Source organism: Vombatus ursinus, unplaced genomic scaffold, assembly GCF_900497805.2.
Source record: "Vombatus ursinus unplaced genomic scaffold, bare-nosed wombat genome assembly UNPS02014784.1, whole genome shotgun sequence".
Classification (NCBI taxonomy): Eukaryota; Metazoa; Chordata; class Mammalia; order Diprotodontia; family Vombatidae; genus Vombatus; species Vombatus ursinus.
The window spans coordinates 15,889,212-15,903,927 of record NW_020954562.1 but is presented as its reverse complement, the minus strand read 5'-3'; the positions used below and the strand labels follow the sequence as shown (position 1 = coordinate 15,903,927).

Genomic DNA, 14,716 nt, shown 5'->3' with positions numbered 1-14,716 from the left:
GGTAAACATTTTACAAATGATATTTCATTTGATCCTCACAGCAACCCTGGGACATATGTGTTTTTATTATTTCCATTTTGCAGATCAGAAAACAGAAACTGATAGAGGTTAAATGACTTGCCCAGAGTAGGAAGTGTCTGAGGCCAAATTTGAACTCAGGCCTTCCTGACTCCAGGCCCAGTGCTCTATCCACTGTACCACCTAGTTCTTTGTAGTGTGGATAAGAATCACATAAGGTAAAAAAATATGAATAGATTAGAATCTACTCTAATGGAAGAGAATCCCATGTCCATGAGACTATGAATTTTCTGGAGTATTGAAGTCATCATAATAACAAACATTTATACAATACTTTATAACCATCATTTCATTTGATCCTCATAACAACCCCAATGAGGTAGGTAGTACAAGGATTATCATTTACAGATGAGTGAACTGAGACTCAGAGATGTAAAGACATTTAACAAAATTTGTGTGTCTAATAAGTGGCCAAGCCTAGGTCTTCTGGCTCCAAAGAGAGCTCCATTTTTCTGTCCTATGAGTCTTCTTCTTTGGCCACCAATAATATTCTGGCTTAGTCAACAAAGCCAATATCAAAGCAGAAATTTGGCTAAGGTTTGGAGTATTTCTGAAATGCATCTCACCCACCCGGATAACTTAGGCCTCAAGGTAGGGGTTTATACTAACCGAATTTATGGGGGAGTTGTCAAACACCCGTTTGACTTCGGTTGTGTTTTAGGGGACATTGGTAGTTCCAGTTCTAATCTTCCATATGAACAAGTATGGCCATTTTCTCCCCTTCTCCCATTTGTTTTACAAAATCAACTTCTGGGCAGCTTTCAATTCACTCTGTTCCAGTAATGTGTGCTCTTCCCATCACAGTCCATCCCACCCACTCACCCTCGGTGCTGGCCTAAGAAGTGAATGTCACCATTGCAACAACTTATCGGAAGCAAACAAGCTCGGAAAAGTTAAGCAACTGCTTCTGGGGCACCAAACTGACAGCAAGAGAAGGGGATGTAGGTTGTCTCTTGACCCTGTAAACATGACAAAGTTAATCATTAACACAGACTTCTGGGGGGACTTAAATGGGAAGAAGAAAGCAGTGTAAGCCATCCTTCCAACAGAAGTTCTTTCCTATTCATTCCCACTCCCTGAGAAGATGCTTCCAGGGAGGATCTTCTGCCTGGTCCTGGTCCTGTGTGCAGTGGGCACAGCCTGGGTATGGTTCTCTTGATTTATTTTCTCCTTTATTTCTATCCTCTTTCAGCTTAACCCACAAAGACCTCCATCAGAGACCTGCAATTCTTGTGAGATTGTTCTGTAAACCTGAAATCATTGCTATTTATCAGGTTCATCAATTTTCCCGCTTCTGGACAGTTAAAAACTTGGTGCTTCATGACACTTGGAATTGCCAGAACACAGTTCCCTAGATAGGTCTGGCATGTTCCTGGGCAAAGGACTGGAGGAAGGACCTCAATGATTCACAAGGGATGAATGGGAAGTAGGAGGGGGAGTGGAGGAAAGGCTCTGACATTCTAGTCTGGTCCAGAGCAACCAAGTCTTGCGAGGATATTAGGAAAGCCAGGAAATCTCTGCCGTGAGTAACACCATAATGCTTAGGCTCAGTAATTATAGTTAAGAATATCGGCTTTCTTAGGCTTTAAAGTTTAACTTCCTACTTTTCATTACTTTGACAAGAAATGTTGTCTTTATAGTACTTTTCTGTAGAGTTTTTTCATTGCCCCTTTTAAGGGACATAAGTAATCTTTTAAAATATGTGTATTGTAGTAAGAGAGAGTATTTGAGAATGACTTAGAATCAAGAGAGATCTAGGTTTAAGACCTGATACAAACTTTCTAGTTATATGACAAGTTTACTTAATTTCTCTGAGTCTCAATTTCCTCATTTGTAAAAGAGTAAGAGGAGAGACTGGAGCTGTGCTATCCCTGGGGGACTCCCTTGAGAATCAACTACCTTTATCAAATTAGGTCTGTATCTTCTTGATAATTTATAGCCTTAGAGATTTGCCTAGAGCACCAAAAGGTTAATATCAGAGTCACAAAGGACTTGAATTAGTTTTTCCTGGCTCTCTATCCAGCACAGAACACATTTCTCATCCATAAAAATGAGGATAATAATGTTAATGCTACTGGCTTGCAGTGAGGATAGAGGTTTGCAAACCTTAAAGTGCCAGATAAATGTGAATTATTATTTAATCAGGAGCATAGGGAGTTGGTAAGATAGATAATGGTGTTTCAGAAGTAAGGATAGTCTTATGAACTGGTTATGCTTTTTGAAAATTGTTAACCTTTTCCTCCAGGAAATTGTCTAAATGCAGAAAAGCATCATATGGCAATGTTTCCAAAGTCTCTCTCTCTCTCTGTCTCTCTCTGTCTCTGTCTCTCTGTCTCTGTCTCTCTCTCTAAAAGGTACCATGTATTTATTAATGAGTCACTCACCTCTCATTTATCCAAAGTCTGGTTTCTAGTGTCTCTCTGTGTTAAACAAATTCACTGCTTCTGTTTAAGTGGTTGGAAATATCAACTCTGGAGAAACGACAGGGAGATCAGAGGCACTTAATTGAACCAGCCAGGTTTTGCTACTTAGATGGCTCTAGCAAAAGATACAGTCATGGATAAAGTTGAAACTATGAGCTAAAATGAGGCTTTGCTCAGTGGAGAAGTGGGATTCTATGGAAACTGAATATTGGAGATGCTGTCAGTTATAAACTAGTTTTGCTAATCTCTCTCTCTCTCTCTCTCTCTCTCTCTCTCTCTCTCTCTCTCTCTTTCCAATCTTCCCCCAAGGAAGGAGGGTTCCATGAAGTAATGGCATCTTGGGAATGGGAAATGAATACCTGATATTTTTTAAGGCATTTAAAAACTTTAAAAAGTTACAAATATAATGAGGCTTTGGGTGATATATGGATTTCAATTATTCTTGCTTTCTGGGCCCCTCATTACTACAGATAATCAAGATTTGCCTTTGTTGTCTTTGGCTTACTTCAATTTGATGAGTGGATTTTAATTGCTTCTCTGTTATTATTGTATGCAACAGACAAAAAATTCATAATGGCTTGCTTCCCTTAACAAGCTCTAGGGAGTGGCACCCAGTTACAGGAGTCAGTCTTTCTCCTGGGCATATTAAAACATTCCCAGCAAAGTCCTCAAAAATTAAGTCTTAAAATAGACATGGTGAAGCCCCACATTTAGCTGTTACTTTTAAAAATGGAGAATCACCATGTGAGAATTTTTCCTATCATGTTTTGAATCTGGGATCACAGATGTTATTTGTGAATCTGCATTTAGAATTTAGTCTCCCAAAATAAAGTTCCATGGGCTGGCTAGCTTTTTATCCAGCTTTCACCATTCCAAAAAGGAAAGGCTCAAATGAACAGAGATGTGGAAAGATGATTTTGGAATCTGAATGTCATGATAATCACATCCATGTCTCTGGCATATGATGGACCAAGCTATAAACTCATCTCTAAAGCTTAGTAGCCATTATGAGTAAGTCATTTGACCTCTCTGAGTTTCAGTTTCTCCATCTGTAAAAGTGAGATAATAATACTTTTAGTACTTATCTCACCAAGTTGTAGTGAGGTTCAAATGAGATAATGTATGTAAAGTGATTTGTAAACTTTACAGCTCTTTATAAATACCTTCATCAATGTGGTCTGGTCATCAGAGGAGACTTTCTGGAGGAAGTGGGATTTGAAGGATGCATAGGATTTGTACGAGTCAAGAGGAAGGGATATTCCAAGTGGGAGGAGGCTGAACAAATACTTTGGAGTAAGAATAAGCATGGTGTTGGAGGAAAGTGAGGAGATTGACTGGTCTAAAGTTAAAGATATGTGTCTTGCTGTCTAAGAAATAGTGGCACTGTACATTAATGAGTCTGCTGCGCCTGATTTTATTTCTGAACTGGATGGTGACTTTGGCAGAGGGTTTAGAAGAGCTTGAGACACTCACCAGACTATCACTAGGATACTTCAGTAACTCTTCTCCCAACTAAGCTGTAAGACACATTGAGGTGTTTTACAGGCTTACCCTTCTGCCTTCCAGAGACTGTCTCTCTCTATGCTCTCAAGTCAGTCCACAAGACAGTACGGAACCACTCAAGTTGTCTCAAAGTAGAAAGACTATCTCCCTTTTCCAAAGTTCTGTCACCAACTCCATCCTTCACATAGTCACAAACAGTGGCAACACCATTCTCTTCATTGATTCAAAACCATGTTCTGCTAGCAGCATGCCACCAAGGTCACACCCTATTCCTAATTATTAATGCACATGGAAAAGTCCAGTTGAATTTGTCACCTTCCCAAACATTTTGCCATTGCTTAAAAAAACATTAACTAGCATTTATTTTGTACTTTGAAGTTTGCAAAACACTTTACAAATACTATTTTATTTTATTCTCCCAACAATCTTAGTAGGTCTATTACTATTATCTCCACTTTAGAGATGAGGAAAGTGAGGCAGACAGATCCTAGCTCAGGATCACACAGCTGGTAAGCATCAGGGCAGGATTTCAACTCACATCTTCCTAATTCCAGATGCAACGCTTTATGCACTGCGCTAGCCAGCTCCTGGGCCTCCAATAATGGTTTGGAGCCTTTTCCGGATCATACCCACTGGTGACAACTTTTTCCTGTGTCTTTTGATTCTCTATAGGCAACTAAAACTGAAGGAAGCTTCCTAGCTGAAGGAGGAGGTGTTCGAGGTCCTAGAGTTGTGGAACATGTCTCCTCTTCCTGCAAAGAAGGCGACTGGCCCTTCTGTTCTGATGAAGATTGGGTAAGGCAGCCCTTTTTCAAAGATTGATCGCTAAAGGACATTGCAACCCCCCTCTACCACTTGGCATCTGGTTTGCTTTGACCAAAAAATTCCTCATCTGTGGCCAAGCCGGTGATGATCCTCCACAATTAAGCTTAGGCTAGCCCTTGCATGGCCAAATTGCAGTTCATCAGCAGACCACCCCTGGCACCTTCCAGCTTCATAGAACCTTATAGAGCCTGTGCCCTGATGGCCTAGGCTTTAAGGGACCACAGTCACCCTTGAGCCATAATGAGGCCACAGACAACTTTAATGAAAGAGCAAGACAAGAGAGAGGGGAAAAGCAGTCTACTACCTACACCTAAACCTTACTAAGCCAAGGTTTTGAAATGAGTATGCATCAACCAACTCTTTTGTTACAATCAACTAATTAGCAGTTACTGGTTAAGAATAGCCAAATGGAAGGGAGACAAACCCTGAGGGTACTAAGAAAACCTCTCATCATAAGAATATTTAATTATCTACCAGTGGACACAAACCAGTGGGCTCACCAGCCAAAGGCAGTTCGGTTCCAACTAAACATGAGCTGCAATATTGTAGCAAATACTTGAAACTTAAATTCTAGGTATTACCTAGAAATGACTTAGGTGGTCTTTAGATTAGAAATTCTTAACCTTGAGTCTTTGAACTTGTTTAAAAATGTTTTAATAACTATATTTCAACATAATTGATTTCCTTTGTCATCCTGTGTATTTTGCTTTATGCTTTTAAAAACATTATTCTGAAAAGGGGTCCATAGATTTCACTAGACTGCAGAAAGCATCCATGACACAGAAGAAGGTTAAGAACTCCTGAACTAGATGATATCTAGGTAGAACCTAGCTATTATCTTTGGCCTCAAAGTTGAGGAGACCCTGCAGTTTGTCTTATAGTCGTGCATGTCCCTTTCCAATGTTTCCAAATGCACAAACCAATGCTGTGAACCACTCCTAAGCCAAGAAAATACAGATGGGTCAGGGGAGAGAAGCAATGGGCTGTATGGCTCCTGAAGGGGTAATGTCTAACAATAAAAAACATCTCAAGATTTTCTTTCTATCTCCACTGATTGTAGTTTGGGAAATTTTCATCTTAGTCATCCTTAACATGCTGTTTTCTTTAACACCAAATAATTCCTTAAAACAACTCTCTTTCCCCTGTCCCATTTTTAGACATATAAGTGCCCTTCTGGATGCAGGATGAAGGGGCTGATCGATGAAACCAATGAAGACTTCACTAATAGAATCACCAAGATCAGAAACTTGTTGTTTGATTATCAAAAGAACAATAAAGATTCTAGCTCAGTGACCAGGAACATTGTGGAGATTCTGAGAGGGGACGCAGCCGGTGACTACAGTAAGTATTTGATACTTAGATTTGGTAGCAACCAATACTTTCTATATGGAAGATATTATCTTGGATTTCTACATTCCATTTATTCTTTTAAAAAAATTGGTGCATTGACAGATACTGTCTCATGTACCCACTCTCCTGTGTTGTGATGATTCCTGTGATATAAGGTGGAATTTGCTGCTGCTCCCTTTATCCCACAGAGAAACTGAGGCACATCCATAGTTCTGATTTGCTTGTGGGTGACATTGCAAGTCACATGTTGGAGTGAGGATTATAATTTAGATATATGATCTTCCCACTGGATTGTGGTAAAAAAATCTTTATCAAACTTGTGATTTCATTGATGTCAGGAACTACTGAAGAGGAAACTCCTTCTAATGATTGATTGGTCAGCATCTGATCATTAGCCTAGAGTCTTTGAGAATTGCTGGGAGATACCAAGAACTTAAATAAATATCGCACAAATAATACACATGAGAGGAAGGAATAAGCATTTATTAAGCACCTATTATATGTTGGGCACTAAGCTAAATACTTCACAAAAATTGTCTCATTTGATATTCACAACAATTTTGGGAATGCTATTATTATCTTCATTTTACAGTTAAGGAAACTAAGGCAGATAAAGGTTAAGTGACTTGTTCAGAGTCACAGAGTTTAAAGGTGTCTCAGCCTGGATTTGAACTCAGGTCTTCTTGACTGCAGGTCCAGTGCTCTATCTACTGCATTAGTGAGTTTTTTATGGCTAGGTAGAATTTAAATCGCGGTCATTCTGATTCTGAGGACATCCTCCTATCCCCTATACCATGTTGCCTGTGTCTTTTTGTAATTATCATTTAAAATACACATGGAAACTGTGATTTCTTTTTATTGCAGCAAGACTAGTAATTTCATCCCACTGGGAACACACATACATAATGTAACCAGATCACTCAATTGTAGCTTTGAGTTGCATGGAGAGGGAATGCTTTAATACATGGTCTTTGAAAGCTATGTGCCCTATGGCCAAAATGGCAGAAGTTCCTCTCCAAATTTAGCAAGCTTGTTCTCAGATAACAAACAATCTATCATCTGGCCTGCACTTTCTACTTGGTAGATAGAACCTGGCAGAACTAGAGCTCTCCCAAGCAACCATTGAGTGCCCTGGGTTACCTCCATACCATGACCAGAAACAGGAGCAGAATTCCAATGGAAGTTAAGCCATGTTACGTTCCAAAAGTCACATGACTAATTGGTATAGTTCTACAAGTTAAGTAAACATGGCAGATTTCAACTAAATATCTATGGGTCATTTTTTTTTTTTAACGTAGAAGTACATCCTTTGGACTCTGGCTATTCTAAGCAAGCCACTTGGCACTTGTCACATTACCCATATCTCCTATTTCAGATAATGATAATGCATTTAGCCAAGTGTCCGAAGATCTGAGGAGAAGAATTGAAATCTTGAAGCGCAAAGTGACTGAACAAGTACAAAAAATCGTTTCTCTGCAGAACAATATCCGTAATCAGCTAGTGGAGATGAAGCGACTTGAGGTACGTGACTGATAGACTCATGAGCCTGGTTCCCCTGATTCCAAATATCAGATATGGAAGAATGAGAAACAATCATCTCTGAAATCTTTCCAAACAGTTCACTTTTATGAGATGTCCCTTGATCACTGCTTCCTATGAACTTAGATAGAACCTCAGTCTTTCATCAGAACAGCTAAGCTAGACCCCAATTCATATTACCTTCCTGGCTAGCCTTAAGGGAATCACTGAAAAGCTCTAGCTCCCCAATGGGTCATGGGGTCATAAGATTTTGATCTGGAAGAGAAACTAGAAAGTTTCTAATCTCTACTGCCCCATTTTACAAATGAGGAAATGGACCCAGATAAATTAAGTGACTTCCTCTAGGTCACATGGGTAGTAAGTGACAGAGAATCTGGATTGTATCCAGATCTTTTGACTCTAAATCCCACGCTTTCCCTAAACCACAAGATCACAAGACATTGAGCTCAAAAGACCCTAGAAATTATCTAATCTAACCCCCTCACTTTATAAATGAGGCCACTGAGGCTAAGGTAGGTTAATGACTTGTCCGCGGTCACACAGTGACAGAGGTAAAAATCTGAACCCAGGTGCTTCTATCTCCATATGCTGAGTTTTGTCATTATCTCATATTCCCAGAAAACTCTAGTTTTTCTATTAAGAATTCTTTACTCTATGGAAATGTTGAGCTATTTTCATTGCCACACTACCAGAAAACCCTAACTCTTCCTAGATCTTCTATTAGGTGGAAAATGGAGAGTATTGGCTGGCACATCCATGAGTCAAGGAAATGAATAGAGTCACAAGAAATCTACAAACCATCAGGGCCTCGGCCGTCATAGCTTGTGACTCTCACCTTCTATCTTTATTCTTCCCTTTCTCCTTCTCTCTAGGTGGACATTGACATCAAGATCCGATCCTGCAAAGGGTCATGCAGTAGGTCTTTAGCACGTGAACTCAACATAAAGAGCTATGAAGAGGAACAGGGGCAACTCGAGCAGGTGGCAGCCATCAACTTATACCCCAGCAAAGAGGTCCAGTACTTGCCCAACTTGAAAATTCAGATTTCAAAAGATCTGATTCCTGGGAAGTTCAAAAGCCAACTTCAGGAAGCTGCCCCAGAATGGAAAGCATTAATAGAAATGAAACAGATGGAAATGGTGTTGGAGACGTCAGGCAGAGATAGGAATTCCCCAGCAGGTGCCTTGCCTTCTGGAACAGGCTTGGAGCCTGGAAGCACCAGACCTGGAAACTATAAACCGGAAAGTCCTGGGAGTGGAATTTCTGGAACCCAGAATCCTGGAGCCACTGGATCATGGCACAGAGAGAACTCTGGATCTGAGAACTTTGGGCCTGACAGCTCAGGGCATGTGGGCTATGGAACTGGGAGCTTCAGGCCGGACAGCTCAGGGCATGGGAGCTCTAGGCCTGCAAACCCAGATTGGGGTCATCAAGATTGGAGCAGATATGAAGAGTCATCAGTGGGTGGGAGCTCAACTAGAGGCGGAGGTTTCCAGACCGGCAAACTTGTTTCTGGAGGAGATAAAGAGTTTGTAGTGAGTAAAGAAAAGGCCGTATCTGGTGCCACCACCACCACACGCCACGCATGTTCCAAAACTATCACCAAGACCATTTTGGGTCCTGATGGCAGAAAGGAAGTAACCAAAGAAGTGGTCAACTCAGAGGATGGTGCTGATTGTGGTGACATACCAGATTTTAATTTTGAGCATCCTGAGAAAGGCTCATTATCTTTCACTGGCATAGGTAGCCTAGATGAATTCCATCGTCTACATCCTGAACATGCTGAATTCTTCAGCACTGGATCATCTGGGACCAGATTCCACAGTTCAAGCCACCGAGGGGATTCTAGCTATGTCTCAGAGACATCCCCAGGATCTGACAGTAAGGTTTCAGGATCACATCTGGATGATGGAGACACTGATGACTTAAGCTCATTTCACTTTGGGGAGCCTGTCTTTTCCCCTGAAGGTGAGGAGAGAGTAAGTCACAAAGCAGTAGTATCCAGTAGCAAGATTTTCACCAAAGGAAGCAAGCTCTTGAAAATGGCGGACGAAGGTGATGGGGAGATCCACAGAGAGGAAAGCACATTCATCAAAGTCCGTAGTAGCAAAGGAAGTCATGGTAGAACCCGCAGTACCCGAGGTACCCACAAACTCTTCTGAAACCCAATTTTGAGCTAGCCCTCTCAAATACTTCCAATGCTAGCCCAGGTAGATAAATCTAACATTCTGAATGCATAGTGGTGAGTGCCCCTTTCCACACCCCCTTCCCATTTCACTGATCAGTCTTTGCATATGTCTCAGTTAACATTTAGAACAGGTAGGATAATAGGGGGAAAAAGCTACAAAACTGTAATAATAAGTGATCTTTAAATGTCATCACTGCTGGTCAAATACCACTTACCATGATATTCAAATAAAGCTTTGATTTTCCTCTGAGGAAAACCCTATGAGAAATGTCCTTTTTTTTTTTTTTTTTTTTGCATAGGTTCTTACCCAATGTATATCCTGGGAGGCCGGGATCTGTTTTAATTCTATCTGGGCCCAGGCCTGACTTTAGAACCTTGATTGAGCATAACTTCTGCCAACCAGCTCAAATTTTCTTTTTAGACTGTGATGATGTCCTGCAAATACACCCTTCAGGTGCCCCAAGTGGTCTTTTCAGTATCAAGCCAGCAGGATCCAGTACGTTTGTTTCTGTTTACTGTGACCAAGAGACCAGTTTGGGAGGATGGCTTTTGATCCAACAGAGAAGTGATGGATCATTGAATTTTAACCGGACATGGCAAGACTACAAGAGAGGTTTCGGCAAGGTCAATGGCAAAGGGGAAGGAGAATTCTGGCTAGGTAATGAATACCTCCACTTGCTCACTCAGAAGGAGTCCATCCTCCGGATAGAACTGGAGGACTGGGATGGGAATGAAGTATATGCTGAGTATAACGTTCATGTCGGATCCGAGGCAGAAGGGTACATCCTACGAATTTCCTCCTATGGCGGAACTGCTGGGGATGCCCTGATCGAAGGTTCTGTGGAGGAAGGAACTGAGTACACATCTCATGCCAACATGCAATTCAGCACCTTCGATCAGGACAATGACCAGTGGGAGGAGAATTGTGCTGAAATGTATGGAGGTGGCTGGTGGTACAACAACTGCCAGGGGGCCAATCTAAATGGTATTTACTATCCTGGGGGGTCTTATGACCCAAGAGACAACAGTCCTTATGAGATTGAGAATGGAGTAGTCTGGATCCCCTTCCGAGGTTCCGACTATTCCCTCAGGACTGTTCGCATGAAAATCAGGCCTCTAGAGACCCAGTGGCCAGAATAGAAGGAAAAAAAAAGACTGTTTTGATCTGTTGGCTTGTGTTGTGAAGTTGAAAAAGAAGAAGGCAGATGGAGGAGTTAAGGGGAATAGGTCTTTATGAGTCCCAACACACCCCAGGTGCTATTTGATTTCCCTTTGTACTGTAGCTAAATGCAACTGAGATATATTTGTACTTCTAAAAATAAATTTCTATGACTTTTTCATCTCTAAAATAACTTTTGGAGTTTCTTTTTTTTATTTAAATTTAATCCTAAGCATGTTTAGGCAAAGCTACAAACCAATTCCCTCCCCTACTCTTCATTTCTGCCCAGGACATAATGTTAGTCATCTCTTGTAGAAAGAGTTAGAGGGAATGATGATGATGATGATAGCTAGCATTTATGTAGCATTTTAAGATTTACAAAGCACTTTACGCACCACTGGGAAGTAGGTGCTATTATTATCCAAGTTTTACAGATGAAGAAACTAAGGCTGAGTGAGGTTAAGTTGACATCCCCAGGATCACAAAGCTAGTAAGTGTTTGAGGCAAGATTGGAACTCAGGTCTTCCTGACTTTAAGGCCCAAGGCTATCCGCTACTTTGATCTATGGGACAAGAGGTCTATTGTTTGATCAACTTCTCCCTCTCTTCCCATGTCTGGGATTAGAAGTAAGCAAAGCAGGCAGCTGTTAGGGGAAAAGAGAGCAGGGCTGAATGTATATTTGGAAACATTTTTAAATATTAGGGATAGAGATTGGACCTCTTATTTCTCTGATAGTCATGTAGGTGGCCCAGTGAATAGAGTTGGATATGGAGTTTGGAAGACATGAGTTTGATTCTACTGCAGACACACACTAGCTATGAGGCCCTAGATAAGTCACCCATCTCCCAGGGTTGTCATAAGGATCCAATGATAAAACATATGTAAAGCACTTTGCAAACCTTGAAGAACTATATAGATGCTTGCTATTATATAGAGAGGGCAGCTAGGGGTTTAGTGGGTAAGAGTGCTGAGCCTGGAGTCAGGAAGACTCATCTTTCTGAGTTCAGTACTCGCTGTAGACGCTTACTAGCTGTGTGATCCTGGGCAAGTCACTTAACCTTGTTTGCCTCAGTTTCCTCATCTGCAAAATGAGCTGGAGAAGGAAATGGCAAACCACTTCAGTGTCTTTGTTAAGAAAACCCCTTTTGGGGTCACAAAGAGTCAGACATAATTGAAACGACTTAACAATGACATTATATGAGGAACCTCCTCTATCAATACAGGTCAGCACATTCTCTTGTAGCCTTAGGAAGCTTCCTAGGACACTGCAAGATTAAGAAAATTGATCATGGGCACAGATTCTGTATGTTTCAGAGGCGGAACTTGAACTCAGGTCTTCCTATCTCTAAGGCAAGCTCTCTCTCCATTACGCCTTATGACATCTTTGGATAAAAGCATACATTTAAAAATACACCCATTTTAATGTCAGAAAATCTTGCTCTTCAGGGCATGCAAGTATTTATTCAGTGGTAAGTCAATTTAAAGAAAGAATGTTTTGTAGGGATGGAGAGTCAGGAGTGAGTTCAGCTAGAATAATTTAAAGAGATAGCTCTAGGTTCCAATTGACCACATTTTTTATCAGCAACTATTTCCCAAATTCTGATACATGTTGCATAAGCGCTATGAGTCACAACCCCAAGCCAACATAGACATCTCAGAATACCCTCATTAACTATTATGAAGACATAAAAGGAAAAAGACCCAGGCCCAAACACTGAGTGGCCTTCCCCAGTCTGTTCCTTCTGCCTCCTCCAGTCTCCCCTGCATCCCTCTCAAAAAACACTCTTTCTCATCGCCATATAGGGGACTCCAAATACAACAGCCTACCTCTTACTGTCTGTATCTCCTAAAGACCTTGGCAGAAGTGCCTCTCAGGGCAGGTCTTTTCCTCATGACTTTCTATGCTATGGGAATATCCCAGGTAGAGGTATAATAGGAATCCTAGGGCCTCTGGTAAATGCAGTTGTAGTGATGGTGATAGTAGTGTGCGTAAGTGTGTGTGTGTGTGTGTGTGTGTGTGTGTGTGTGTGTGTGTACAGAGGGAACCGTTTGCCCCAGTATACTGGAACCTAGAAAGAGATGTTTGTGTGTTGTCTGGTGACAGCTCAGAGGACAGGTGACCCTGGTGGGTTGTAGTAGATCTGGGCAATGCTTGAGAACAGTGGGGAAGGGTAGGGAGAGAGAGGGTAAGGAGCAGTTGTGTTAGAGAATAGGAAATCCCTGGGGAGAAATCAGAAGGGGAGGGAAGCAACAGGCTGAGAAAGTATACTCGTCCCTGCTTGCCCCAGAATATCGGCACCCTAAGGAGAAACTCTTGATTGCCCTGTGCTGGTCACATCTATCTCCCCTTTCTTACGGTCTCTGACTTCCACTCCCCGCAGTGTTTTCTTTTTCATAGGACGCTGGCAATGGGTCTCTGTGAAAGCGTGAAGGTTTCATAGCATAATAACTCAGAGAGGGTGCAATTTTCAAACACAGTAAGGGGGAAGGGGGATTGAGGGAAGGAACATTTAAAAATCTTGCTTAAAGCCACAAATACCATGCCCTAGCATTGTCATTGTCAAGTAGGAGTTTCATTGACTAAATTGGAAAGGTTTGCATCCAAGTAAATACGCCATAGTTTAGGTTGGTAGATCATTGAAGTGGAGAAACGTAGAGTAATTCCACTTTTATTTCTGACAAGTATTAAGTACTTACTGTGTACCAAGGCCTGCGTTAGACACTGGAAACTCAAAGATAGATATGGAGCCTGTACTCTTATGGGGTGGCAGAAAGGGAGAGAGTCAAGGACACAGATAACTACAACAAAAGCCAGCTACCTAAACAAAAAAGAGAGGTCCAGGCAAAGTGCTGCCAGGTATTTGAGGAGCAAGAGCTCACTTTGGGGTGGGTTGGGTGGTGCAGTTCATGGGGGTGAAGGTGGTGGCAGGTGGTGGTGGGGTGGTGGAGGTGGGAAGTTGTGGGGAGTGGTATCAGAGAAGGCTTCATAGAGGAGTCAAGAACTTCAAGAGATCATCTAACTTACCACCCTATCTTCAGGAAGGCCCATTCCTGAAACATTATTGGACGATTGGACTGTATTCTGTCTGCATTCCATGGAAGTGCCTTGCTCAGCTTTCTCCACAATGCATTCCTATATCTAATAACTCCCTTAGTCATAAAATTCTAGTTCTTTTCTAACCTAGAAAAATATTCAGAAGGATTTAAAAATTTTTAAATATTTGTTGTTGTTCATTTGTTTCAGTCATGTCCAAGGCTTTGTGATCCCATTTTAGGGTTTTCTTGGCAAAGATACTGGAGTGGTTTGCCATTGCGTTCTCCTGTTCATTTTACACATGAGGAAACTGAGGCAAAGAGGGTTGAGAGACTTGCCCAGGGTCGCACAGTTAGTAAACCTCTGAGACTGGATTTGAACTCATGAAGATGAGTCTTCCTGATTTCAAGCCCAGTGCTCTATCCATGGCACCATCTAAATGGGAATGTTTTATTGCTCTTTTTATGACAAAGTTTTTGTTGATATGTTTTGGTTTTCATCACTTTCATAACAAGACAACCAGCTGTGGATAAAAGGATTTACCTGGAGCCAGAAAGACCTGAGCTTGTATCCAGACACAGACATTTGCTGTCTGTGTGATACTGGACAAGTCACTT

The 14,716-nt window shown here is 41.4% G+C and overlaps 2 protein-coding genes across 2 annotated transcripts; both read left to right on the top strand.

The window, feature by feature from the left end:
• The first annotated feature begins 1,109 nt into the window (after positions 1-1,109).
• Positions 1,110-10,167, top strand: LOC114046551 (fibrinogen alpha chain-like). The gene is made up of 5 exons (XM_027866891.1): positions 1,110-1,222; positions 4,677-4,799; positions 5,987-6,170; positions 7,555-7,700; positions 8,591-10,167. The coding sequence occupies exons 1-5, from the start codon at positions 1,163-1,165 to the stop codon at positions 9,878-9,880; spliced, it is 1,803 nt and encodes a 600-aa protein (XP_027722692.1). The 5' UTR covers positions 1,110-1,162; the 3' UTR covers positions 9,881-10,167.
• On the top strand, positions 9,898-11,258 carry LOC114046552 (fibrinogen alpha chain-like). Its single transcript, XM_027866892.1, has one exon. It carries the CDS (start codon positions 10,174-10,176, stop codon positions 11,044-11,046), a length of 873 nt encoding a protein of 290 aa, XP_027722693.1. The 5' UTR covers positions 9,898-10,173; the 3' UTR covers positions 11,047-11,258.
• Positions 11,259-14,716: the final 3,458 nt, after the last annotated feature.

Excerpts from the sequence above, each read along its gene's own strand:
- LOC114046551 (XM_027866891.1), top strand. The coding sequence starts at position 1,163 with ATGCTTCCAGGGAGGATCTTCTGCCTGGTCCTGGTCCTGTGTGCAGTG. Across the intron at positions 1,223-4,676 it reads GTGCAGTGGGCACAGCCTGG|GCAACTAAAACTGAAGGAAG; the intron begins GTATGGTTCTCT and ends GATTCTCTATAG. Across the intron at positions 7,701-8,590 it reads TGGAGATGAAGCGACTTGAG|GTGGACATTGACATCAAGAT; the intron begins GTACGTGACTGA and ends CCTTCTCTCTAG.
- LOC114046552 (XM_027866892.1), top strand. The coding sequence starts at position 10,174 with ATGTCCTTTTTTTTTTTTTTTTTTTTGCATAGGTTCTTACCCAATGTA.